General features: G+C 39.6%; 1 protein-coding gene across 1 annotated transcript; it reads right to left on the bottom strand.

Moving 5' to 3' along the window:
- Nucleotides 1-32: 32 nt before the first annotated feature.
- On the bottom strand, nt 33-27193 carry LOC126059176 (40S ribosomal protein S7-like). Its single transcript, XM_049854748.1, has 2 exons — nt 27189-27193; nt 33-658 (listed from the first exon to the last, which is right to left on the bottom strand). Exons 1-2 carry the CDS (start codon nt 27191-27193, stop codon nt 61-63), a joined length of 603 nt encoding a protein of 200 aa, XP_049710705.1. The 3' UTR covers nt 33-60.
- Between the last annotated feature and the right edge of the window lie 664 nt (nt 27194-27857).

Raw genomic sequence — 27857 nt, 5'->3', positions numbered from 1 at the left:
TCTTTTTTTTTTTTTTTTTTTTTACTGTGAATTGTTCTTTATTTAGTCATTTTGTTTTTGTTACAATTGAAGCTCTGGGAATTCAAAATTAACATCCTTGCCCGTGAGCTTCTTATACACACCAGAAAAAGTTTCAACCTTGTGTTCTACATTGTTTTGCTGTGCTTTGTCCAAATGCACTTTGATAAGCTGGCTGCCGTCCAGTTTTACACGAATTTTCTTGGCCACGATCTCACTTGGGAAGACCAAGTCTTCAAGGATTGCATCATGTATGGCTGCCAGAGTACAGCTCCTGAGATGCTTCTGCTTATTTTTTGTACAACTTTTTCGAGTTGGTTGAGGCGGAATTCTCCTCTGAACAAAAAAGACAACATGCTTTCCACTGAACTTTTTCTCTAGTTCACGTACTAGCCTGACTTGAAGTTTTTGGAAAGAGTTCATTTGGGGAACGGGAACAAAGATTGTAATAGCTTTCCAACCACCAACAACTTCAATTTCCTTGGCTGCAGTTATATTCACCTCCCTCAACTGAGCCTTTAGGTCCGAGTTCATCTCCAGTTCAAGCAGTGCTTGAGAAATGCCAGGCTTGAATTCATCCGGCTTTTCGTCCTTGGGCTTCACACTCTTTGTGCTTAAACTGAACACGGCCTTTTCCTTCCTGAGGGTTGGCGTAGGAAAGGGTCTTCCTCTTTTTTGCTGACCCTCTGTTTTACCTAGCATGATGTCCTACTCCAGGGACTGATCCATCCCAGTAAGTCCAAAGTATGTGAGATGTAGTCTCAACATCCTTGCTTCTAAGGAGTATTCTAGTTGTACTTCTTCCAAGACAGATTCGTTCATTCTTTTGGCAGTCCATGGTATATTCAATATTGTGCCAACACCACAATTCAAAGGCGTCGTCAGCTCTTCTTTGGTCTTCCTTATTCATTGTCCAGCTTTCACATGCATATGAGGCAGATGAAAACACTACGGCTTGGGTCAGGAGCATCTTTGTCTTCAAGATGACATCTTTGCTTTTCAACACTTTAAAGAGGTCTTTTGCAGCCGAAATGCCCAATGCAAAGCGTCTTTTGATTTCTTGACTGCTGCTACCATGAGTGTTGATTGTGGATCCAAGTAAAATGAAATCCTTGACAATCATTTCTCCATTTATCATGATGTGCTTATTCGTACAGTTGTGAGGATTTTTGTTTTCTTTATGTTGAGGTGTAATCCATTCTGAAGGCTGTGGTCTTTGATCTTCATCAGTAAGTGTTTCAAGTCCTCTTTACTTTCAGCAAGCAAGGTTGTGTCATGTGCATAAGGCAGGTTGTTAATGAGTTTCCCTCCAATCCTCATGCCATGTTCTTCTTCACATATTCCATCTTCTTTATTTGTTTAGCATACAGATTGAATAGGTATGGTGAAAGGATACAACCCTGACACACAGCTTTCCTGACTTTAAACCATGTAGTATTTCCTTGTTCTGTTCCAATAACTGCCTCTTGGCCTATGTACAGATTCCTCATGAGCACAGTTAAGTCTTTCAGAATTCCCATTCTTTGTAATGGTAGCCGTAATTTGTTGTGATCCACAGAGTCGAATGCCTTTGCATAGTCAATAAAACACAGGTAAACACCTTTCTGGTATTCTGTGCTTTCAGCCAGGATCCACCTGACATTAGCAATGATATCCTGGTTCCATGTCCTCTCCTAACTCTGGTTTGAACTTCTGGCAGTTCCAGTCAATATACTGCTGCAGTTGCTTTCGAATGATCTTGGCAAAGTTTTGTTTCCATGTGATGTTAATGATATTGTCTAATAATTTCCACATTTGGTTGAATCACCTTTCTTGGAATAGACATAAATATGGATATCTTCCTGTGGGTTGGCCAGGTAGCTGTCTTCCAAATTTCTTGGCACAGACAAGTGTGCACTTCCAGTGCTCCATTCATTTGTTGAAACATCTCAATTGGTATTCCGTCGATTGCTGAAGCCTTGTTTTTCACCAATGCCTTCAGTGCAGCTTGGACTTCTTCCTTCAGTACCATTGGTTCCTGATCATATGTTACCTCCTGAAATGGATGAACATCAACCAATTCTTTTTGGTATAGTGAATCTGTGTACTCCTTCCATCTTCTTTTGATGCTTCCTGCGTCATTTAATATTTTCCCTGTAGAATTCTTCACTATTGCAACTTGAGGCTTGAATTTTTTCTTCAGTTCTTTCGGTTTGAGAAATGCTGAGCGTGTTCTTCCCTTTTGGTTTTCTATCCTCAGGTCTTTGCACATGTCATCATAATACTTTACTTTGTCTTCTCGAGCTGCCCTTTGAAATCTCCTGTTCAGCTGTTTTACTTCATAAATTTTTCCTTTTGCTTTAGCTGCTTGTCGTTCCTGAGCAAGTTTCAGAGTCTCTTCTGACATCCATTTAGGCCTTTTCTTTCTCTCCTGTATATATATATTTTTTTATTAACTTTTATTAAGCTTCAAGTGAACGTTTACAAATCCAATCAGTCTGTCACATATTAGTTTACATACATCTCACTCCCTACTCCCACTTGCTCTCCCCCTCTTGAGTCAGCCCTTTCAGTCTCTCCTTTCGAGACAATTTTGCCGGCTTCCCACTCTCTCTATCCTCCCATCCCCCCTCCAGACAAGAGTTGCCAACACAATGTCAAGTGTCCACCTGATATAATTAGCTCACTCTTCATCAGCGTCTCTCTCCCACCCGCTGACCAGTCCCTTTCATGTCTGATGAGTTGTCTTCGGGGATGGTTCCTGTCTTGTGCCAACAGAAGGTCTGGGGACCATGGCCGCCGGGATTCCTCTAGTCTCAGTCAGACCATTACGTTTGGTCTTTTTATGAGAATTTGGGGTATGTATCCCACTGATCTCCTGCTCCCTCAGGGGTCCTCTGCTGTGCTCCCTGTCAGGGCAGTCATCGATTGTGGCCGGGCACCAACTAGTTCTTCTGGTCTCAGGATGATGTAGGTCTCTGGTTCATGTGGCCCTTTCTGTCTCTGGGGCTCTTAGTTGTCGTGTGGCCTTGGTGTTCTTCATTTTCCTTTGCTCCAGGTGGGTTGAGACCAATTGATGCATCTTAGATGGCCGCTTGTTAGCATTTAAGACCCCAGACGCCACATTTCAAAGTGGGATGCAGAATGATTTCATAATAGAATTATTTTGCCAATTGACTTAGAAGACCCCGCAAACCATGTTCCCCAGACCCCTGCCCTTGCTCCGCTGATCTTTGAAGCATTCATTTTATCCCGGAAACTTCTTTGCTTTTGGTCCAGTCCAACTGAGCTGACCTTCCATGTATTGAGTGTTGTCTTTCCCTTCACCTAAAGCAGTTCTTATCTACTGATTAATCAATAAAAAACCCTCTTCCATCCTCCCTCCCTCCCCCCCTCGTAACCACAAAAGTATGTGTTCTTCTTAGGTTTACTATTTCTCAAGATCTTATAATAGTGGTCTTATACAATATTTGTCCTTTTGCCTCTGACTCATTTCGCTCAGCATAATGCCTTCCAGGTTCCTCCATGTTATGAAATGTTTCACAGATTCGTCACTGTTCTTTATTGATGCGTAGTATTCCATTGTGTGAATATACCACAATTTATTTACCCATTCATCTGTTGATGGACACCTTGGTTGCTTCCAACTTTTTGCTATTGTAAACAGAGCTGCAATAAACATGGGTGTGCATATATCTGTTTGTATGAAGGCTCTTGTATCTCTAGGGTATATTCCCAGGAGTGGGATTTCTGGGTTGTATGGTAGTTCTATTTCTAACTGTTTAAGATAACGCCAGATAGATTTCCAAAGTGGTTGTACCATTTTACATTCCCACCAGCCATGTATAAGAGTTCCAATCTGTCCGCACCCTCTCCAACATTTATTATTTTGTGTTTTTTGGATTAATGCCAGCCTTGCTGGTGTGAGATGGAATCTCATCGTAGTTTTAATTTGCATTTCTCTAATGGCTAATGATCGAGAGCATTTTCTCATGTATCTGTTGGCTGCCTGAATATCTTCTTTAGTGAAATGTGTGTTCATATCCTTTGCCCACTTCTTGATTGGGTTGTTTGTCTTTTTGTGGTTGAGTTTTGACAGAATCATGTAGATTTTAGAGATCAAGCGCTGGTCGGAGATGTCATAGCTGAAAATTCTTTCCCAATCTGTAGGTGGTCTTTTTACTCTTTTGGTGAAGTCTTTAGATGAGCATAGGTGTTTGATTTTTAGGAGCTCCCAGTTATCTGGCTTCTCTTCATCATTTTTGGTAATGTTTTGTATTCTGTTTATGCCCTGTATTAGGGCTTCTAGGGTTGTCCCAATTTTTTCTTCCATGATCTTTATCGTTTCAGTCTTTATGTTTAGGTCTTTGATCCACTTGGAGTTAGTTTTTGTGCATGGTGTAAGGTATGGGTCCTGTTTCATTTTTTTGCAAATGGATATCCAGTTATGCCAGCACCATTTGTTAAAAAAGCTATCTTTTCCCCAATTAATTGACACTGGTCCTTTGTCAAATATCAGCTGCTCATACGTGGATGGATCTATGTCTGGGTTCTCAATTCTGTTCCATTGGTCTATGTGCCTGTTGTTGTACGAGTACCAGGCTGTTTTGACTACTGTGGCTGTATAATAGGTTCTGAAATCAGGTAAAGTGAGGCCTCCCACTTTCTTCTTCTTTTTCAGTAGTGCTTTGCTTATCCGGGGCTTCTTTCCCTTCCATATGAAATTGGTGATTTGTTTCTCTATCCCCTTAAAATATGACATTGGAATTTGGATCGGAAGTGCGTTAAATGTATAGATGGCTTTTGGTAGAATAGACATTTTTACTATGTTAAGTCTTCCTATCCATGAGCAGGGTATGTTTTTCCATTTAAGTGTGTCCTTTTGAATTTCTTGTAGTAGAGCTTTGTAGTTTTCTTTGTATAGGTCTTTTACATCCTTGGTAAGATTTATTCCTAAGTATCTTATCTTCTTGGGGGCTACTGTGAATGGTATTGATTTGGTTATTTCCTCTTCGGTGTTCTTTTTGTTGATGTAGAGGAATCCAAGTGATTTTTGTATGTTTATTTTATAACCTGAGACTCTGCCAAACTCTTCTATTAGTTTCAGTAGTTTTCTGGAGGATTCCTTAGGGTTTTCTGTGTATATAATCATGTCATCTGCAAATAGTGATAACTTTACTTCTTCCTTGCCAATCCGGATACCTTTTATTTCTTTGTCTAGCCTAATTGCCCTGGCTAGGACTTCAAGTACGATGTTGAATAAGAGCCGTGATAAAGGGCATCCTTGTCTGGTTCCCGTTCTCAAGGGAAATGCTTTCAGGTTCTCTCCATTTAGAGCGATATTGGCTGTTGGCTTTGCATAGATGCCCTTTATTATGTTGAGGAATTTTCCTTCGATTCCTATTTTGGTAAGAGTTTTTATCATAAATGGGTGTTGGACTTTGTCAAATGCCTTTTCTGCATCAATTGATAAGATCATGTGGTTTTTGTCTTTTGTTTTATTTATGTGATGGATTACATTAATGGTTTTTCTGATATTAAACCAGCCTTGCATACCTGGTATAAATCCCACTTGATCAGGGTGAATTATTTTTTTGATGTGTTGTTGGATTCTATTGGCTAGAATTTTGTTGAGGATTTTTGCATCTATGTTCATGAGGGATATAGGTCGATAATTTTCTTTTTTTGTAATGTCTTTACCTGGTTTTGGTATCAGGGAGATGGTGGCTTCATAGAATGAGTTGGGTAGTATTCCGTCATTTTCTGTGCTTTGGAATACCTTCAGAAATAGTGGTGTTAACTCTTCTCTGAAAGTTTGGTAGAACTCTGCAGTGAAGCCGTCCGGGCCAGGGCTTTTTTTTTGTTGGGAGTTTTTTGATTACTGTTTCAATCTCTTTTTTTGTTATGGGTCTATTTAGTTATTCTACTTCTAAATATGTTAGTTTAGGTAGGTAGTGTTTTTCCAGGAATTCATCCATTTCTTCTAGGTTTTCAAATTTGTTAGAGTACAATTTTTCATAATAATCTGAAATGATTCTTTTAATTTCATTTGGTTCTGTTGTGATGTGGTCCTTCTCGTTTCTTATTCAGGTTATTTGTTTCCTTTCCTGTATTTCTTTAGTCAGTCTAGCCAATGGTTTATCAATTTTGTTAGTTTTTTCAAAGAACCAGCTTTTGGCTTTGTTAATTCTTTCAATTGTTTTTCTGTTCTCTAATTCATTTAGTTCAGCTCTAATTTTTATTATTTGTTCTCTTCTGGTGCCTGATGGATTCTTTTGTTGCTCAGTTTCTATTTGTTCAAGTTGTAGGGACAGGTCTCTGATTTTGGCTCTTTCTTCTTTTTGTATGTGTGCATTTATCGATATAAATTGGCCTCTGAGCACTGCTTTTGCTGTGTCCCAGAGGTTTTGATAGGAAGTATTTTCATTCTCGTTGCTTTCTATGAATTTCCTTATTCCCTCCTTGATGTCTTCTATAACCCAGTCTTTTTTCAGGAGGGTATTGTTCATTTTCCAAGTATTTGATTTCTTTTCCCTAGTTTTTCTGTTATTGATTTCTAGTTTTATTGCCTTGTGGTCTGAGAAGATGCTTTGTAATATTTCGATGTTTTGGACTCTGGAAAGATTTGTTTTATGACCTAATATGTGGTCTATTCTAGAGAATGTTCCATGTGCGCTAGAAAAAAAAGTATATTTTGCAGCAGTTGGGTGGAGAGTTCTGTATAAGTCAATGAGGTCAAGTTGGTTGATCGTTGTAATTAGGTCTTCCGTGTCTCTATTGAGCTTCTTACTGGATGTCCTGTCCTTCTCCGAAAGTGGTGTGTTGAAGTCTCCTACTATAATTGTGGAGGTATCTATCTCACTTTTCAATTCTGTTAAAATTTGATTTATGTATCTTGCAGCCCTGTCATTGGGTGCATAAATATTTAATATGGTTATATCTTCCTGATCAATTGTCCCTTTTATCATTATATAGTGTCCTTCTTTATCCTTTGTGGTGGATTTAAGTCTAAAGTCTATTTTGTCAGAAATTAATATTGCTACTCCTCTTCTTTTTTGCTTATTGTTTGCTTGATATATTTTTTTCCATCCTTTGAGTTTTAGTTTGTTTGTGTCTCTAAGTCTAAGGTGTGTCTCTTGTAGGCAGCATATAGATGGATTGCGTTTCTTTATCCAGTCTGTGACTCTCTGTCTCTTTATTGGTGCATTTAGTCCATTTACATTCAGGGTAATTATAGATAAATAAGTTTTTAGTGCTGTCATTTTGATGCCTTTTTATGTGTGTTGTTGACAATTTCATTTTTCCACATACTTTTTTGTGCTGAGGCGTTTTTCTTAGTAAATTGTGAGATCATCATTTTCATAGTGTTTGACTTTATGTTAGTTGAGTCGTTACATTTTTCTTGGCTTTTATCTTGAGTTATAGAGTTGTTATACCTTTTTGTGGTTACCTTATTATTTACCCCTATTTTTCTAAGTAAAAACCTAACTTGTATTGTTCTATATCGCCTTGTATCACTCTCCATCTGGCAGTTCAATGCCTCCTGTATTTAGTCCCTCTTTTTGATTATTGTGATCTTTTACCTATTGACTTCCATGATTCCCTGTTATGTGTATTATTACTTTTTTTTAATTAATCTTAATTTGTTTGTTTTTGTGATTTCCCTATTTGAGTTGATATCAGGATGTTCTGTTTTGTGACCTTGTGTTGTGCTGATATCTGATATTATTGGTTCTCTGACCAAACAATATCCTTTAGTATTTCTTGTAGCTTTGGTTTGGTTTTTGCAAATTCTCTAAACTTGTGTTTATCTGTAAATATCTTAATTTCGCCTTCATATTTCAGAGAGAGTTTTGCTGGATATATGATCCTTGGCTGGCAGTTTTTCTCCTTCAGTGTTCTGTATATGTCGTCCCATTCCCTTCTTGCCTGCATGGTTTCTGCTGAGTAGTCTGAACTTATTCTTATTGATTCTCCTTTGAAGGAAACCTTTCTTTTCTCCCTGGCTGCTTTTAAAATTTTCTGTTTATCTTTGGTTTTGGTGAGTTTGATGATAATATGTCTTGGTGTTTTTCTTTTTGGACCAATCTTAAATGGGGTTCGATGAGCATCTTGGATAGATATCCTTTCGTCTTTCATGATGTCAGGGAAGTTTTGTGTCAGGAGTTCTTCAACTATTTTCTCTGTGTTTTCTGTCCCCCCTCCCTGTTCTGGGACTCCAATTACCCGCAGGTTATCCTTCTTGATAGAGTCCCACATGATTCTTAGGGTTTCTTCATTTTTTTAAATTCTTTTATCTGATTTTTTTTCAGCTATGTTGGTGTTGATTCCCTGGTCCTCCAGATGTCCCAGTCTGCATTCTAATTGCTCGAGTCTGCTCCTCTGACTTCCTATTGCGTTATCTAATTCTGTCATTTTATTGTTAATCTTTTGGATTTCTACATGCTGTCTCTCTACGGATTCTTGCAACTTATTAATTTTTCCACTATGTTCTTGAATAATCTTTTTGAGTTCTTCAACAGTTTTATCAGTGTGTTCCTTGGCTTTTTCTGCAGTTTGCCTTATTTCATTTGTGATGTCTGGAAGCATTCTGTAAATTAGTTTTTTATATTCTGTATCTGATAATTCCAGGATTGTATCTTCATTTGGGAAAGATTTTGATTCTTTTGTTTGGGGGCTTGGAGAAGCTGTCATGGTCTGCTTCTTTAAGTGGTTTGATATGGATTGTTGTCTCCGAGCCATCACTGGGAAACTAGTTTTTCCGGAAAATCCGCTGCATCCAGTCCAAATCCCGGCGGGATGGTTCCCCGGCTGGGACGCTGCTCTCCCCGTTCCAAGACCAGTCACTGCCTCCCGGGGACTTCTCCTACCGGCTGTGTCCCTCGCCGCCCGCGGAACCGGCTGGTCCTCCTCCCGGGGTTAGTTCAGGGGGGGTGGAGCAGCTCTCTGTGCTTGTGCCGTACCTGACTGGTACGCTGGCTCCAGGCTTTGAAAACAATCGCTGCTTCCCCGTATTAGTTCGTTCTCCGTCTCTAAATCTGTGTTTGTTGTTCAGGGTTCGTAGATTGTTATGCATGTGATCGATTCACTTGTTTTTCCGTGTCTTTGTTGTAAGAGGGATCCGAGGTAGCGTCTGCCTCGTCCGCCATCTTGGCTCCGCCCCCCTCTCTCCTGTATTTTTAATGACCTCTTGCTTTCTTCCTGTATGATATCGTTTTTGATGTCATTCCATAACTCATCTGGTCTTTGGTCATTAATGTTCAAGCATTCAAATCTATTCTTTTTTTTTTTTTTAAAAAATACTTTTTATTGTGCTTTAAGTGAAAGTTTACAAATCAAGTCAGTCCCTCACACAAAAACCCATATACACCTTGCTACCCACTCCCAATTACTCTCCCCCTAATGAGACAGCCCGCTCTCTCCCTCTACTCTCTCTTTTCGTGTCCATTTCACCAGATCTAACCCCCTCCACCCTTTCATCTCCCCTCCAGGCAAGAGATGCCAACACAGTCTCAAGTGTTCACCTGATCTGAGAAGCTCATTCCTCGCCAGCATCCCTCTCCAACACATTGTCCAGTCCAATCCATGTCTGAAGAGTTGGGTTCAGAAATGCTTCCTGTCCTAGGCCAACAGAAGGTCTGGGGGCCGTGACCACCAGAGTCCTTCCAGTCTCAGTCAGACCATTAAGTCTGGTCTTATGAGAATTTGGGGTCTGCACCCCACTGCTCTCCTGCTCCCTCAGGGGTTCTCTGTTGTGTTCCTTGTCAGGGCAGTCATCGGTTGTAGCTGGATACCATCTAGTTCTTCTGGTCTCAGGATGATGTAGTCGCTGGTTCATGTGGCCCTTTCTGTCTCTTGGGCTCGTAATCGCCTTGTGTCCTTGGTGTTCTTCATTCTCCTTTGATCCAGGTGGGTTGAGACCAATTGATGCATCTTAGATGGCTGCTTGCTAGCGTATAAGACGCCAGACGCCACTCTTCAAAGCGGGATGCAGAATGTTTTCTTTATTGATTTTATTATGCCAGTTGACTTAGATGTCCCCTGAAACCATGGTCCCCAGACCCCTGCCCCTGCTACGCTGGCCTTTGAAGCATTCAGTTTATTCAGGAACCTTCTTTGCTTTTGGTTTAGTCCAATTGTGCTGACCTCCCCTGTATTGTGTGCTGTCTTTCCCTTCACCTAAAGTAGTTCTTATCTACTATCTAATTAGTGAATGCCCCTCTCCCATCCTCCCTCCCTCCCCTATGTCATAACCACAAATGAATATTTTCTTCTTAATTTAAACTATTTCTCAAGTTTTTATAATAGTGGTCTTATATAATATTTGTCCTTTTGCAACTGACTGATTTCACTGAGCATAATGCCTTCCAGGTTCCTCCACGTTATGAAATGTTTCACAGATTCATCACTGTTCTTTATCGATGTGTAGTATTCCATTGTGTGAATATACCATAATTTATTTATCCATTCATCCGTTGATGGGCGCCTTGGTTTCTTCCATCTTTTTGCTATTGTAAACAGAGCTGCAGTAAACATGGGTGTGCATATATCTGTTCGGGTAAAGGCTTTTATTTCTCTAGGATATATTCCAAGGAGTGGGATTGCTGGATCCTATGGTAGTTCTATTTCTAGCTTTTTAAGGAAGTGCCAAATCGATTTCCAAAGTGGTTGTACCATTTGACATTCTCACCAGCAGTGTATAAGTGTGCCAATCTCTCCACGGCCTCTCCAACATTTATTATTTTGTGTTTTTTGGATTAATGCCAGCCTTGTTGGAGTGAGATGAAATCTCATTGTAGTTTTGATCTGCATTTCCCTAATGGCTAATTATCGTGAACATTTCTTCACGTATATGTTAGCTACCTGAATGTCTTCTTTAGTGAAGTGTCCGTTCATATATTTTGCCCATTTTTTTATTTGGGTTATTTGTCTTTTTGTAGTCAAGTTTTTGCAGTATCATGTAGATTTTAGAGATCAGGCGCTGATCAGAAATGTCATAGCTAAAAACTTTTTCCCAGACTGTAGGTAGTCTTTTTACTTTTTTGGTGAAGTCTTTGGATGAGCATAGGTGTTTGATTTTTAGGAGCTCCCAGTTATCTAGTTTTTCTTCTACATTCTTATAATGTTTTGTATACTGTTCATGGCATGTATTAGGGCTCCTAATGTTGTCCCTATTTTTTCTTCCATAATCTTTATCGTTTTAGATTTTATATTCCAGTTATCTAGTTTTTCTTCTACATTCTTATAATGTTTTGTATACTGTTCATGGCATGTATTAGGGCTCCTAATGTTGTCCCTATTTTTTCTTCCATAATCTTTATCGTTTTAGATTTTATATTTAGGTCTTTGATCCATTTTGAGTTAGTTTTTGTCCGTGGAGTGACGTATAGGTCTTGTTTCATTTTTTTTTGCAGATGGATATCCAGTTATGCCAGCACCATTTGTTAAAAAGACTGTCTTTTCCCCATTTAACTGTTTTGGGGCCTTTGTCAAACATCAACTGCTCATACGTGGGTGGATTTATGTCTGGGTTCTCAATTCTGTTCTATTGGTCCATGTATCTGTTGTTGTACCAGTACCAGTCTGTTTTGACTACTGTGGTGGTATAATAGATTCTAAAATCAGATAAAGTAAGGCCTCCCATTTTGTTCTTCTTTTTCAGTAATGCCTTATTTATCTAGGGCCTCTTTCCCTTCCATATGAAGTTGGTGATTTGTTTCTCCAGCTCATTAAATAAAGTCCTTGGGATTTGGATCGGAATTGCATTAAATGTATAGATCGCTTTTGGTAGAACAGACATTTTCACAATGTTAAGTCTTCCTATCCACGAGGAAGGTATGTTCTTCCACTAATGTAAGTCTCTTTTGGTTTCTTGCAGAAGTGTACTGTAGTTTTCTTTGTATAAGTCTTTTACATCTCTGGTAAGATTTATTCCTAAGTATTTTATCTTCTTGGTGGCTACTGTAAATGGCATTGATTTGGTGATTTCCTCTTTGATGTTCTTTTTGTTGGTGTAGAGGAATCCAACTGATTTTTGTATGTTTATCTTGTATCCTGATACTCCGCTGAACTCTTCTATTAGTTTTAGTAGTTTTCTGGAGGATTCCTTAGGGTTTTCTGTCTATAAGATCATGTCATCTGCAAATAGAGATCCTTTTACTTCTTCCTTGCCAGTCTGGATGCCCTTTATTTCTTTATCTAGCCTAATTGCTCTGGCTAGGACTTCCAGCACAATGTTGAATAAGAATGGTGATAAAGGGCATCCTTGTCTGGTTCCCGATCTCAGTGGGAATGCTTTCAGGCTCTCTCCATTTAGGGTAATGTTGGCTGTTGGCTTTATATAAATGCCCTTTATTATGCTGAGGAATTTTTCTTCTATTCCTATTTTGCTGAGAGTTTTTATCATGAATGAGTGTTGAACTTTGTCAAATGCCTTTTCTGCATCAATTGATAAAATCATGTGATTCTTGTCTTTTGTTTTATTTATATGGTGGATTACATTAATTGTTTTTCTAATGTTGAACCATCCCTGCATACTTGGTATGAATCCCACTTGGTCATGGTGAATTTTTTTTTGATATGTCATTGAATTCTGTTGAGGATTTTTGCATCTACATTCATGAGGGATATAAGTCTATAATTTTCTTTTCGTGTGGTGTCTTTACCTTGTTTTGGTATCAGGGATATGGTGGCTTCATAGAATGAGTGTGGTAGTATTCTGTCCTTTTCTGTGGTCTGAAATACCTTTAGTAGTAGTAGTGTTAACTCTTCTCTGAAAGTTTGGTAGAACTCTGCAGTGAAGCCGTCTGGACCAGGGCTTTTTTTTTGGTTGGGAATTTTTGGACTACCTTTTCAATCTCTTCTTTTGTTATGGGTCTATTTAGTTGTTCTACCTCTGTTTGTGTTAGTTTAGTTAGTTAGTATGTTTCTAGGAATTCATCCACTTCTTCTAGGTCTTCAAATTTGTTTGAGTATAGTTTTTCATAGTAATCTGATATGATTCTTTTAATTTCAGTTGGGTCTGTTGTAATATCACCCATCTCATTTCTGATTTCGGTTATTTGCTTCCTCTCCTGTTTTTCTTTTGTCAGCTTGGCCAGTGGTTTATCAATTTTGTTGATTTTTTCAAAAAACCGGCTTTTGGTCTTAATTCTTTCAATTGTTTTTCAGTTTTCTATTTCATTTAGTTCAGCTCTAGTTTTTATTATTTGTTTTCTTCTGGTGCCTGTGGGTTTCTTTTGTTGCTCTCTTTCTATTTGTTCAAGTTGTAGGGATAATTCTTTGATTTGGGCCCTTTCTTCTTTTTGAATGTGTACATTTATTGATATAAATTGACCTCTGAGCACTGCTTTTGCTGTTTCCCTTTAAAGGTTCTGATAGGAAGCATTTTCATTCTCATTGGATTCTCTGAATTTCTTTATTCCACCCTTAATGTCTTCTATAATCTAGTCTTTTTTGAGCAGGATACTGTTCAGTTTCCAAGTGTTTGATTTCTTTTCCCTGCTTTTCCTGTTACTGATTTCCACTTTTATGGCCTTATGGTCAAAGAAGATGCTTTGTAATATTTCAAGGTTTTGGATTCTGCTAAGGCTTGGTTTATGACCTAATATCTGGCCTATTCTAGAGAACGTTCCATGTGTGTGAAAGTATATTTGGTTGCTGTTGGGTGGAGTGTTCTGTATATGCCTATGAGGTCAAGTTGGTTGATTGTGGCATTTAGATCTTCAGTGTCTTTATTGAGCTTCTTTCTGGATGTCCTATCCTTCACCGAAAGTGGTGTGTTGAAGTCTCATACTATTATTGTGGAGCTGTCTATCTCACTTTTCAGTGCTGATAGAGTTGTTTTATGTATCTTGCAGCCCTGTCACTGGGTGCATAAATATTTAATATGGTTATATCTCCTTGGTGTATTGTCCCTTTAATCATTATATAGTGTCCTTCCTTATCCTTTCTGATGGATTTACCTTTAAAGTCTATTTTGTTAGAAATTAATATTACCATTCCTGCTCTTTTTTGATTGTTGCTTGCTTGATATATTTTTTTCCATCCTTTGAGTTTTAGTTTGTTTGTGTCTCTAAGTCTAAGGTGTGTCTATTGGAGGCAGCATATAGATGGATCTGGTTTTTTAATCCGTTCTGCCACTGTCTGTCTCTTTATTGGTGCATTTAATCCATTTACATTCAGGGTAATTATGGATAGGTATGAATTTAGTGCTATCATTTTGATGTCGTTTTTTGTGTGTTGTTCACAGTTCCTTTTTCCCACTGGAATTTATGTGCTGAGTAGATTTACTTTATATATTGTCCTTTTCTTATATTTGTTGTCATTGATTATGTTTCTGCTGGGTCTGTATTTTTCCCTTGTATTTTATTTTGATGAGTAGGATAGTTTATCTCCTTTGTGGTTACCTTATTATTTACCCCTATTTTTCTAAATTTAAAACTTTTATTCCTTTGTATCGACATATCTTCCTCTCCATATGGAAGGTGTATTATTACATTTCTTAGTCCCTCTTTATTATTTTGTCTTCTTTTATATAATAACATCACTGTTGTCATGTTTTGGGGTTTTTTTTTTTTTTTTTTACAATCTAGCTTTGTTTTTTTGGATTCCCCTCTCTGGGTTGACTTCTGGTTGCTCTGTCCAGTGTTCTAGTTTTGGGTTGATACCTGATATTATTGATTTTCTAACCAAAGAACTCCCTTTAGTACTTCTTGTAGTTTTGGTTTGGATTTTATGAATTCCCTAAACTTGTGTTTATCTGGAAATGTCTTAATTTCACCTTCATATTTAAGAGACAGTTTTGCTGGATATGTGATTCTCAGCAGGCAATTTTTTTCCTTCAATTTTTTAAAATAATTTTTATTGTGCTTTAAGTGAAAGTTTACAAATCAAGTCAGTCTGTCACATATAAGCTTATATACATCTTACTCCATACTCCCACTTACTCTCCCCCTAATGAGTCAGCCTGCTCCCTCCTTCCAGTCTCTCCTTTTGTGATGATTTTGCCAGTTTCTAACCCTCTCTACCCTCCTATCTCCTCTCCAGACAGGAGATGCCAACACAGTCTCAAGTGTCCACCTGATACAAGTAGCTCACTCTTCATCAGCATCTCTCTCCAACCCATTGTCCAGTCCCTTCCATGTCTGATGAGTTGTCTTCGGGAATGGTTCCTGTTCTGGGCCAACAGAAGGTTCGGGGACCATGACCGCTGAGATTCCTCTAGTCTCAGTCAGACCATTAAGTCTGGTCTTTTTATGAGAATTTGGGGTCTGCATCTCACTATTCTCCTGCTCCCTCAGGGGTTCTCTGTTGTGCTCCCTGTCAGGGCAGTCATCGGTTGTGGCCAGGCACCATCTAGTTCTTCTGCTCTCAGGATGATGTCTCTGGTTCATGTGGCCCTTTCTGTCTCTTGGGCTCATAGTTATTGTGTGACCTTGGTGTTCTTCATTCTCCTTTGATCCAGGTGGGTTGAGACCAATTGATGCATCTTAGATGGCCGCTTGTTAGCATTTAAGACCCCAGAAGCCACATTTCAAAGTGGGATGCAGAATGTTTTCATAATGGAATTATTTTGCCAATTGACTTAGAAGTCCCCTTAAGCCATAGTCCCCAAACCCCCACCCTTGGTCCGCTGACCTCTGAAGCATTCAGTTTATCCCAGAAACTTCTTTGCTTTTGGTCCAGTCCAGTTGAGCTGACCTTCCACGTATTGAGTATTGTCCTTCCCTTCACCTAAAGTAGTTCTTATCTACTAACTAATCAGTAAATAACCCTCTCCTACCCTCCCTCCCTCCCCCCGCATAACCACAAAAGAATGTGTTCTTCTCAGTTTATGCTGTTTCTCAAGATCTTATAATAGTGGTCTTATACAATATTTGTCCTTTTGCCTCTAATTTCACTCAGCATAATGCCTTCCAGGTTCCTCCATGTTATGAAATGTTTCACAGATTCGTCACTGTTATTTATCGAAGCGTAGTATTCCATTGTGTGAATACACCACAATTTATTTAACCATTTATCCGTTGATGGACACCTTGGTTGCTTCCAGGTTTTGCTATTGTAAACAGAGCTGCAATAAACATGGGTGTGCATATATCTGTTCGTGTGAAGGCTCTTATTTCTCTAGGGTATATTCCGAGGAGTGGGATTTCTGGGTTGTATGGTAGTTCTATTTCTAACTGTTTAAGATAACGCCAGACAGATTTCCAAAGTGGTTGTACCATTTTATATTCCCACCAGCAGTGTATAAGAGTTCCAATCTCTCCGCAGCCTCTCCAACATTTATTGTTTTTTGGATTAATGCCAGCCTTGTTGGAGTGAGATGGAATCTCATTGTAGTTTTAATTTGCATTTCTCTAATGGCTAATGATCGAGAGCATTTTCTCATATCTGTTAGATGCCTGAATAGCTTCTTTTTTTTTTTTTAATTATTTTTTATTAAGCTTCAAGTGAACATTTATCATTCCAATCAGTCTGTCACATGTAGGTTTACATACATCTTACTCCCTTCTCCCACTTGCTCTCCCCCTATTGAGTTAGCCCTTTCAGTCTCTTGTTTCGTGCCAATTTTGCCATCTTCCCTCTCTCTCTATCTTCCCATCCCCCCTCCAGTCAAGAGTTGTCAACACACTCTCCAGTGTCCACCTGATTTAATTAGCTCACTCTTCATCAGCATCTCTCTCCCCCCCACTGACCAGTCCTTTTCATGCCTGATGAGTTGTCTTCGGGGATGGTTCCTGTCCTGTGGCATCAGAAGTTCTGGGGAGCATTGTCTCTGGGATTCCTCTAGTCGCAGTCATACCATTAGGTATGGTCTTTTGATGAGAATTTGGGGACTGTATCCCATTGGTCTCCTGCTCCCTCAGGAGTTGTCTGTTGTGCTCCTTGACAGGACAGACATCGATTGTGGCTGGGCACCAACTAGTTCTTCTGGTCTCAGGATAATGTAGGTCTCTGGTTCATGTGGCCCTTTCTGTCTCTTGGGTTCTTAGTTGTCGTGTGACCTTGGTGTTCTTCCTTTGCCTTTGCTCCAGGTGGGTTGAGACCAAATGATGTATCTTAGATGGCCGCTTGTTGGCATTTAGGACCCCAGGTGCCACAATTCAAAGTGGGATGCAGAATGTTTTCATAATAGAATTATTTTGCCCATTGACTTAGAAGTCCCCTCAAACCAAGTTCCCCCGACCCCAGCCCCTGCTCCGCTGACCTTTGAAGCTTTCATTTTATCCCAGAAACCTCTTTGCTTTTAGTCCAGTCCAATTAGGCTGACCTTCCTTGTATTGAGTGTTGTCTTTCCCTTCACCCAAAGCAGTTCTTATCTACTGATTAATCAATAAAAAGCCCTCTCCCTCCCTCCCTCCCCCCCCTTTGTAACCACAAAAGTATGTGTTCTTCTCCGTTTTTTCTATTTCTCAAGATCTTATAATAGTGGTCTTATACAATATTTGTCCTTTTGCCTCTGACTAATTTCGCTCAGCATAATGCCTTCCAGATTCCTCCATGTTATGAAATGTTTCAGAGATTCATCACTGTTCTTTATTGATGCGTAGTATTCCATTGTGTGAATATACCACAATTTATTTACCCATTCATCCGTTGACGGACACCTTGGTTGCTTCCAGCTTTTTGCTATTGTAAACAGAGCTGCAATAAACATGGGTGTGCATATATCTGTTTGTGTGAAGGCTCTTGTATCTCTAGGGTATATTCCGAGGAGTGGGATTTCTGGGTTGTATGGTAGTTCTATTTCTAACTGTTTGAGATAACGCCAGATGGATTTCCAAAGTGGTTGTACCATTTTACAATCCCACCAGCAGTGTATGAGAGTTCCAATCTCTCCGCAGCCTCTCCAACATTTATTATTTTGTGTTTTTTGGATTAATGCCAGTCTAGTTGGTGTGAGATGGAATCTCATCGTAGTTTTAATTTGCATTTCTCTAATGGCTAATGATCGAGAGCATTTTCTCATGTATCTGTTGGCTGCCTGAATATCTTCTTTAGTGAAATGTGTGTTCATATCCTTTGCCCACTTCTTGATTGGGTTGTTTGTCTTTTTGTGGTTGAGTTTTGACAGAATCATGTAGATTTTAGAGATCAGGCGCTGGTCTGAGATGTCACAGCTGAAAATTCTTTCCCAATCTGTAGGTGGTCTTTTTACTCTTTTGGTGAAGTCTTTAGATGAGCATAGGTGTTTGATTTTTAGGAGCTACCAGTTATCTGGTTTCCCTTCGTCATTTTTGGTAATGTTTTGTATTCTGTTTATGCCTTGTATTAGGGCTCCTAACGTTCTCCCTATTTTTTCTTCCATGATCTTTATCGTTTTAGTCTTTATGTTTAGGTCTTTGATCCATTTGGGTTAGTTTTTGTGCATGGTGTGAGGTATGGGTCCTGTTTCATTTTTTGCAAATGGATATCCAGTTATGCCAGCACCATTTGTTAAAAAGACTATCTTTTCCCCAATTACCTGACACTGGGTCTTTGTCAAATATCAGCTGCTCATATGTGGATGGATTTATATCTGGGTTCTCAATTCTGTTCCATTGGTCTGTGTGCCTGTTGTTGTACCAATACCAGGCTGTTTTGACTACTGTGGCTATATAATAGGTCCTAAAATCAGATAGAGTGTGGCCTCCCACTTTCTTCTTCTTTTTCAGTAATGCTTTACTTATCCGGGGCTTCTTTCCCTTCCATATGAAGTTGGTGATTTGTTTCTCCATCACATTAAAAAATGTCATTGGAATTTGGATCGGAAGTGCATTGTATGTGTAGATGGCTTTTGGTAGAATAGACATTTTTACTACGTTAAGTCTTCCTATCCATGAGCAAGGTAATGTTTTTCCACTTATCTAGGTCCTTTTTAGTTTCTTGCACTAGTACTTAGTAGTTTTCTTTGTATAGGTCTTTTACATCTTTGGTAAGGTTTATTCCTAAGTATTTTATCTTCTTGGGGGCTACTGTGAATGTTACTGATTTGGTGATTTCCTCTTCAATGTTCTTTTTGTTGACGTAGCGGAATCCAAGTGATTTTTGTACGTTTATCTTAAAACCTGAGACTCTGCCAAACTCTTCTATTAGTTTCAGTAGTTTTCTGGAGGATTCCTTAGGGTTTTCTGTGTATAAGATCATGTTATCTGCAAATAGAGATAATTTTACTTCCTCCTTGCCAGTCTGGATGCCCTTTATTTCTTTGTCTAGCCTAATTGCTCTGGCTAGGACCTCTAGCACAATGTTGAATAAGAGCGGTGATAAAGGGCATCCTTATCTGGTTCCCGTTCTCAAGGAAAATGTTTTCAGGCTCTCTCCATTTAGAATGATGTTGGCTGTTGGCTTTGTATAGATGCCCTTTATTATGTTGAGGAATTTTCCTTCAATTCCTATTTTGGTGAGAGTTTTTATCATAAATGGGTGTTGGACTTTGTCAAATGCCTTTTCTGCATCAATTGATAAGATCATGTGATTTTTGTCTTTTTTTTTGTTTATATGGTGGATTACATTAATTGTTTTTCTAATATTAAACCAGCCTTGCATACTTGGTATAAATCCCACTTGGTCGTGGTGGATTATTTTTTTGATATTTTGTTGAATTCTATTGGCTAGAATTTTGTTGAGGATTTTTGCATCTATGTTCATGAGAGATATAGGTCTGTAATTTTCTTTTTTTGTGGTGTCTTTACCTGGTTTTGGTATCAGGGATATGGTGGCTTCATAGAATGAGTTGGGTAGTATTCCGTCATTTTCTATGCTTTGAAATACCTTTAGTAGTAGTGGTGTTAACTCTTCTCTGAAAGTTTGGTAGAACTCTTGCAGTAAAGCCATCCGGGCCAGGGCTTTTTTTTGTTAGGAGTTTTTTGATTACCTTTTCAATCTCTTTTTTTGTTATGGGCCCGTTTAGTTGTTCTACTTCTGATTGTGTTAGTTTAGGTAGGTAGTGGTTTTCTAGGAATTCATCCATTTCTACTAGGTTTGCAAATTTGTTAGAGTACAATTTTTCGTAAAAATCTGATATGATTCTTTTAATTTCAGTTTGGTGTGTTGTGATGGGGCCCATCTCGTTTCTTATTCGGGTTATTTGTTTCCTTTCCTGTATTTCTTTAGTCAGTCTGGCCAATGGTTTGTCAATTTTGTTAATGTTTTCAAAGAAGCAGCTTTTGGCTTTGTTAATTCTTTCAATTGTTTTTCTGTTCTCTAATTCATTTAGTTCAGCTCTAATTTTTATTATTTGTTTTCTTCTGGTGCCTGATGGATTATTTGTTGCTCACTTTCTATTTGTTGAAGTTGTCGGGACAGTTCTCTGATTTTGGCTCTTTCTTCTTTTTGTATGTGTGCATTTATCGATATAAATTGGCCTCTGAGCACTGCTTTTGCTGTGTCCCAGAGGTTTTCATAGAAAGTGTTTTCATTCTCGTTGCATTCTATGAATTTTTTTATTCCCTCCTTAATGTCTTCTATAACCCAGTCTTTTTTCAGGAGGGTGTTGTTTCCAAGAATTTGATTTCTTTTCCCTAATTTTTCTGTTATTGATTTCCACTTTTACGGCCTTGTGGTCTGAGAAGATGCTTTGTAGTATTTCGATGTTTTAGATTCTGGAAAGGTTTGTTTTACGACCTTATATGTGGTCTATTCTAGAGAATGTTCCATGTGCCCTAGAAAAAACAGTATACTTTGCAGCTGTTGGGTGGAGTGTTCTGTATAAGTCTATGAGGTCAAGTTGGTTGACTGTAGCATTTAGGTCTTCCGTGTCTCTACTGAGCTTCTTACTGGAAGTCCTGTCCTTCTCCGAAAGTGGAGTGTTGAAGTCTCCTACTGTAATTGTGGAGGTGTCTATCTCACTTTTCAGTTCTGTTAAAGTTTGTTTTATGTATCTTGCAGCCCTGTCATTGGGTGCATAAATATTTAATATGGTTCTATCTTCCTGGTCTATTGTCCCTTTAATCATTATGTAGTGGCCTTCTTTATCCTTTGTGGTGGATTTAACTTTAAAGTCTATTTTGTCAGAAATTAATATTGTTACTCCTGCTCTTTTTTGATTGTTGTTTGCTTTATATATTTTTTCCATCCTTTGAGTTTTAGTTTGTGTCTCTAAGTCTAAGGTGTGTGTCTTGTAGGCAGCATATAGACAGATCGTGTTTCTTTATCCAGTCTGTGACTCTCTGTCTCTTTATTGGTGCATGTAGTCCATTTACATTCAGCGTAATTATAGATAAGTATGTGTTTAGTGCTGCCATTTTGATGCCTTTTTGTGTGTTTGTTGACAATTTCATTTTTCTGCTTACTTTTTTGTGCTGAAACGTTTTTCTTTGTAAATTGCGTGTTCCTCATTTTTATAGTAGTTGACTTTATGTTTGCTGAGTCATTACGTTTTTCTTGGTTTTTATTTTGAGTTATGGAGTTGTTATACCTCTTTGTGGTTACCTTAATATTTACCCCTATTTTTCTAAGTAAAAACCTAAGTTGTATCATCCTATATCGCCTTGTTTCCCTCTCCATATGGCAGTTCTGTGCCTCCTGTATTTAGTCCCTCTTTTTGATCATTGTGATCTTTTACACATTGACTTCAATGGTTCCCTGTTTTCAGCTTTTTTTTTTTTTTGTCGTAAAAATTAATCTTAATTTGTTTTTGTGATTTCCCTATTTGACTTGATATCAGGATGTTCTGTTTTGTGACTCTGTGTTTTGCTGGTATCTGATATTATTGGTTTTTTGACCAATTTCCTTTAGTATTTCTTGTAGCTTTGGTTTGGTTTTTGCAAATTCTCCAAGCTTGTGTTTATCTGTAAATGGTTTAAATTTGCCTTCATATTTGAGAGAGAGTTTTGCTGGATATATGATCCTTGGCTGGCAGTTTTTCTCCTTCAGTGCTCTATATATGTCATCCCATTGCCTCCTTGACTGCATGGTTTATGCTGAGTAGTCTGAACTTATTCGTTTTGATTCTCCTTTGTAGGAGACCTTTCTTTTATCCCTGGCTGCTTTTAAAATTTTCTCTTTATCTTTGATTTTGGCAAGTTTGATGATAATATGTCCTGGTGATTTTCTTTTTGGATCAATCTTAAATGGGGTTTGATAAGCATCTTGGATAGATATCCTTTCGTCTTTCACGATGTCAGGGAAGTTTTCTGCCAACAGATCTTCAACTATTCTCTCTGTATTTTCTGTTATCCCTCTGTGTTCTGGGACTCCAATCATATGCAAGTTATTCTTCTTGATAGAGTCCCACATGATTCTTAGGGTTTCTTCATTTTTTTAAATTCTTTTATGTGATTTTTTTTCAGCTGTATTGGTGTCAATTCCCTTGTCCTCCAGATCCCCCACCCTGCATTTCAATTGCTCGAGTCTGCTCCTCTGACTTCTTATTGAGTTGTCTAATTTTGTAATTTTACTGTTAATCTTTTGGACTTCTGATTGCTGTCTCTATGGATTCTTGCAGCTTATTAATTTTTCCACTATGTTCTTGAATAATCTTTTTGATTTCTTCAACTGCTTTATCAGTGTGTTCCTTGGCTTTTTCTGTAGATTGCCTTAATTTCATTTCTGAGGTCATCCTGATGTCTTGAAGGATTCTGTAAATTAGTTTTTTATATTCTGCATCTGGCAGTTCCAGGATTGTATCTTCATTTGGGAAAGATTTTGATTCTTTAGTTTGGGGAGTTGTAGAAGCAATCATGGTCTGCTTCTTTATGTGGTTTGATATTGACTGCTGTCTCCGAGCCATCTCTAAGATATTGTAGTGATTTATTCTATAGTTGCTCACTGAGTCTTATCTTGTTTTGTTTTCTTTCAGTATACATAGATGGGCTACTAGATAGCGCTGTCTTGATTGTTGTAGCCCTTGAATCACTTATGTCCTATTACCAGCTGGTTTAGGCTGTTACCAGATATATAAGCCTAAGAGTCCATTCACTATTCTTGAGTAGAATCTGATTTTGGGTCATCAAGTGTGTGGTGCAGGCTGCCACCTACCCACCTGGAGAAGTAGTGGTGATAGTTGTGTGCACCAGATTCTAGTAGCAGCAGGGTTTCACACTCCAGCGGGGGCAGGATGCTGACAGGCTTCCCCCAAGTGCCAGTGAGGTAAGTGTGTCTCTATTCCTAAAGCACTTTGGTGGGTGGGCTCTGCAGCTGTATCTTAGGCCCCCAGTGCAAGTACCTCTACAGATTGGTAGGTGTCACCCTCCTTAGACCCCTAAGGCAGGAGGCTAGGTGGTCTGGGGGGAGCTTCAGCCCTCAGTTCCCTGTTGTGGGTCAGTGAGGGCTCTGTTGAATACGCAGAGATATCAGTCCTGGGAAACTTGTCTTTCCAGTAATCCGCTAAAACAATTACAGTCAGATCCCTATCAGAAATGCCTTTGCATTATAATAGCCACCTTGTTCCCTGTAGGGATGAAAGCCCAAGACTGTGGATCACATATGTTTGGCTGGAGCTGGTTTTGTGTTTTTAGTCCAATTATTGAAGGATTTTTGGTCCCTGGGTTTTTGTAGCTGCTTCTCTCAGGCCAGGAGAATGGGTTAGGAAAAGACCAAAATAAAAAAGAAAGAAAAACCGCAGCACGCTTCACTCTCTGGCTCGGGAAATTCCAGTGTTAATGAAGCCACCTGGGAAGGGGAGGGGAGGGTTCAGATAAATAGGGGAGAGTAGCACTCCAGAATATAGACAAAGTTACTAATTTTGCTTGAGATGACTGTTTTATCTGAGATTCCTGAGGGGCGTGTCGTCTGTGTGTGCTGGCTGGGTAGAGATTGCCCCCGAGAGTCAGGCCCGAGTCTCATGCTTGCGCTGTCTCAGAAGTTGTGGTCAGTTCCTCCGCTCCCAGTCCAAAGCCCAGTGCCAAGGTTCCCCAGCTGGGACGCCACACTCCAGGCTCCAAAACCAGTCACTGCCTCCCAGTGACTTCTCCTCCTGTCAGCTGCGTCACTGTGCTGCCTATGTGCACTGGCTGGGCTTCCCCCGAGGTCACTTCTGGGGGCTAGGGCTGCATCCCCTGTTTGCACCTTCTCAGGATGCCATGCTCAGCTCCTCTGTGCCCAGTCCAAAGCCCGGTGCCAAGGTTTTCTGACTGGGACGCTGGCTCCAGGCTCTGAAAACAGTCACTGCTTCCCCGTGGTTGTTCGTTCTCAGTCTTTGTCACTCAGGTCAAGTCTTTAGATCTGTGTTTGATGGTCAGGGTTCGTAGATTTTCATGTATGTGATCGATTCGCTTGTTTTTCTGAGTCTATGTTGTAAGAGGGATCCGAGGTATCTTCTACCTAGTCAGCCATCTTGACCCGGCCTCTCCTTCAATTTTTTAAATATGTCATCTCATTGTTTTCTTGCCTGCATGGTTTCTGCCGAGCAGTCTGAGCTTATTCTTATTGGCTCTCCTTGTAGGTGACTTTTCATTTATCCCTTGCTGCTCTTATAATTTTCTCTTTATCTTTGGTTTTGGTACATTTGATTATAGTATGTCTTGATGACTTTCTTTTAATGTCTACCTTATGTGGAGTTCAATGAGCATCTTGGATAGATATCTTCTCATCTTTCACAATATCAGGGAAGTTTTCTGCCAACGAATCTTCAACAATTTGCTCTGTATTTTCTGTTATCCCTCCCTGTTCTTGTACTCCAATCACTTGTAGGTTATTTCTCTTGATAGAGTCCCAAATGATTCTTAAAGTTTCTTCATTTTTTTTAAATTCTTTTATCTGATTTTTCTTCAAATATACTAGTGCCAAGTGATTCATCTTTGAGTTCAGAAATTCTAGCTTCTACTTGCTCAATTCTGCTTCTCTGACTTTCTATTGAGTTGTCTAATTCTGTAATTTTATTGTTAATCTTCTGAATTTCTGATTGCTGTCTGTCTATGGATTTTTCTAGCTTATTAAACTTTTCATTATGTTCCTGAATAATCTTTCTAATTTCTTCAATTGCTTTATCTGTGTGTTCCTTGGCTTGTTCTGTGTATTGCCTCGTTTCCTTCCTGATATCTTGAAGGGTTCTGTATATTAAACTTTTGTATTCTGCATCTGGTAATTCCAGGAATGCACTTTCCTCTGGAAGATCCCTGGATTGTTTGTTTTGAGAGCCTGTTGAGGTGATCATGGTCTGTTTCTTTATGTAACTTGATATTGACTGTTGTCTCCAAGCCATCTATAAGTTATTGTATTAGTTTACGCTTGCTGACTGTGTCATAGCTGCTCACTTTGTTTTGTTTTGGTATACCCCATGGGTTCCTTGAGTGAGCTAGCTTGACTGTTTTCGCCTTTGGAGCTCTGGAGTCCTGCTCCCAGCTGGCTAGAGCTGTTATCAGGTATATCAGTCTAGGAGTCCATTCAGTTTTCTTGTATGAATTCAGCTCAGGTTTCCAGGTAGTTGATCATCAAGTGTTGGTTCAGGCTCTGTCCTACAGTCTTAGAGGGGCTGGGGTGAAGGGCATATATACCCGTATCTGATTGCAGCAGGGGGTCACCCTCTGAACAAGGCAGGGGGCTGAGAACTGACCCCCAAGTGTCTCTGAGGAAAATGCGTCCCTGTTACCTTGAGCGTGCAGGTGGGTGGGTTCTGCAGATGGACCATGGGCACTCAAAGTTTTTGGTTGTAAGGACTGGGAGGTACCAGTTATCTTTGGACCCCTGTCACAGACAGCTGGGTGACCTGAGTGGAGCTACCAGTCCTTAGGTCCCTGAAGGGTAGGTGAGGACCTTGTTTAATAGGCAAAGCAATGTCAAACATCAAACACCCACCTCTCCACCACACAGTTGAAATGGTTGGAGTTTGCCAACAAGGACCTATTCTCCTGAAATACACTCACACAGATCCATGCAGAAGGGAAAGGTGCTCAAGGTCCATGGACAGTCTATGCCTGGATAGGAGCTGCTTCTGTCCTGAGCTCCTCCGGTTAATAGAGCTAGCAAATTATCTTTTCTCCCCAGCTGCAAATTTTTCCCTTCCCCATGGCCGGGAGGATGGCTCTAGGTGCTCACCAGGGTCTATCTCAGGCCTAGGGATTCAGCCACTGAAGCCGGGCTGGGGGTGGGGTAGGGCACGGTAAAATACACGCATGTACTTAGCTTTTGCTGAGAGCGCCATTCTCCTCAGGTTCCAGAGGTGTGAGTAGGCTGTGTGGCTGGCTGCATCTTCCTGAGGAAACTGCGGCCAAATACTAGTACCAGCCTGGCGCCGCCGCCGCCGCTCCAGGAATGGTGCCTGAGGGCTCCCCGTGATTCAGGTCTGGTAACTCTTCTCTACTTCTGTACGGCCTCTTCCTTCCCCTGCCCCTCAGTTCATTGTCTAAGTTTGCCTTTGATGCTCAGGGCTCCCAGCCTGTCACAAATATACTCATTTCACTTTTTTTTTCGGGTCTTTGTTGTAAAGAGGGCTCGCCGGAAGTGTCTGTCTACTCCGCCATCTTGGTTCCGCCTCTCAAATCTATTCTTGAGATGGTCTCTAAATTCAGGTGGGATATGCTGAAGGTCGTACTTTGGCTCTCATTGACTTGTTTTAATTTTCTTCAGTTTCCACTTGAACTTGCGTATGAGTAATTGATGGTCTGATCTGTAGTCAATCCCTGCCTTGTTCTGACTGATGATATTGAGCTTTTCCATTGTCTCTTTCCACAGATGTAGTCAATTTGATTCCTGTGTATCTACCTGGCAAGGTCCATGTGTATAGTCACCGTTTTTGTTGGTGAAGAAAGGTATTTGCAATGAAGAAGTCTTTGGTCTTGCAAAATTTAATCATGAGATATCCAGCATCATTTCTATCACCAAGACCATATTTTCCAAATACTGATCCTTCGTCTTTGTTTCTGACTTTCACATTCCAGGCACCAGTAATTATCAGTACATCCTGATTGTATGTTCAGTCAATTTCAGACTGCAGAAGTTTGTAAAGATCTTCAATTTCTTCATCTTTGGCTTTGTGGTTTTTGCGTAAATTTGAATAACAGCTGTATTAACTGGTCTTCCTTGTAAGTGTATGGATATTATCTTAGCACTGAGAGCATTGTACTTCAGGACAGATCTTGAAATGCTCTTTTTGACAATGGATGCAATGCCATTCCTCTTTAAGTTGTCATTCTCTGCATGGTAGACCATATGATTGTTTGATTCAAAATGACCAATACCAGTCTATTTCAGCTCAGTAATGCCTAGAATATCAATCTTTATGCATTCGATTTCATTTTTGTCGATTTCCACTTTTCTTAGATTCATACTTCATACCTTCCAGGTTCTGATTATTAATGAATATTTGAAACTGTTTCTTCTCATTCTTTGTCGTGCCACATCAGCAAATGAAGGTCCTGAAAGCTTGAGTCCATCCATGTCATTAAGGTTGACTTTACTTTGATGAAGCAGCTCTTTTCCAGTTGTATTTTGAATGCCTTCCAACATAAGGGGCTCATCTTCTGGTACTGTATCTGACAATGTTCTCTGGTATTCATAAGGTTTTCAGTGGCTAGCAGTCTGCTGGGTCCTTCTTCCTAGTCTGTCTTAGTGTGGAAGCTCAGCTGAAACCTATCTTCCATGGGTGACCCAGCTGGTATTTGCATACCAGCGGCATAGCTTCTAGGATCCCAGCAACATGCAAGCCCCCACAACATGACCAAGTGACAGATGCGTGGAGGATATATATACCAACTTTGACTCATGGTGACCTTTTGTACAACAGAAGGGAACATTTTCCAGTCCTGCGTCATCCTTTTGATTGCTGGCCTGTTGGAGTCCATCTTTGTGGCTACTGTGCCAATCTGTCTCATTGAGGGCATCCTTTGCCTTTGCTGGCCGTCTACTTTATCAAACGCGTATTCTTCCTGATGCTGTGTCCAAAAAAAGTAAGTCAATGTTGTGTTGTGTCATAAAATTTTCATTGGCTTATTTTCAGA

This window comes from Elephas maximus, chromosome 1, assembly GCF_024166365.1.
Source record: "Elephas maximus indicus isolate mEleMax1 chromosome 1, mEleMax1 primary haplotype, whole genome shotgun sequence".
Classification (NCBI taxonomy): Eukaryota; Metazoa; Chordata; class Mammalia; order Proboscidea; family Elephantidae; genus Elephas; species Elephas maximus.
The sequence above is the reverse complement of the archived record's forward strand: the minus strand, read 5'-3'. Positions and strand labels throughout refer to the sequence as shown.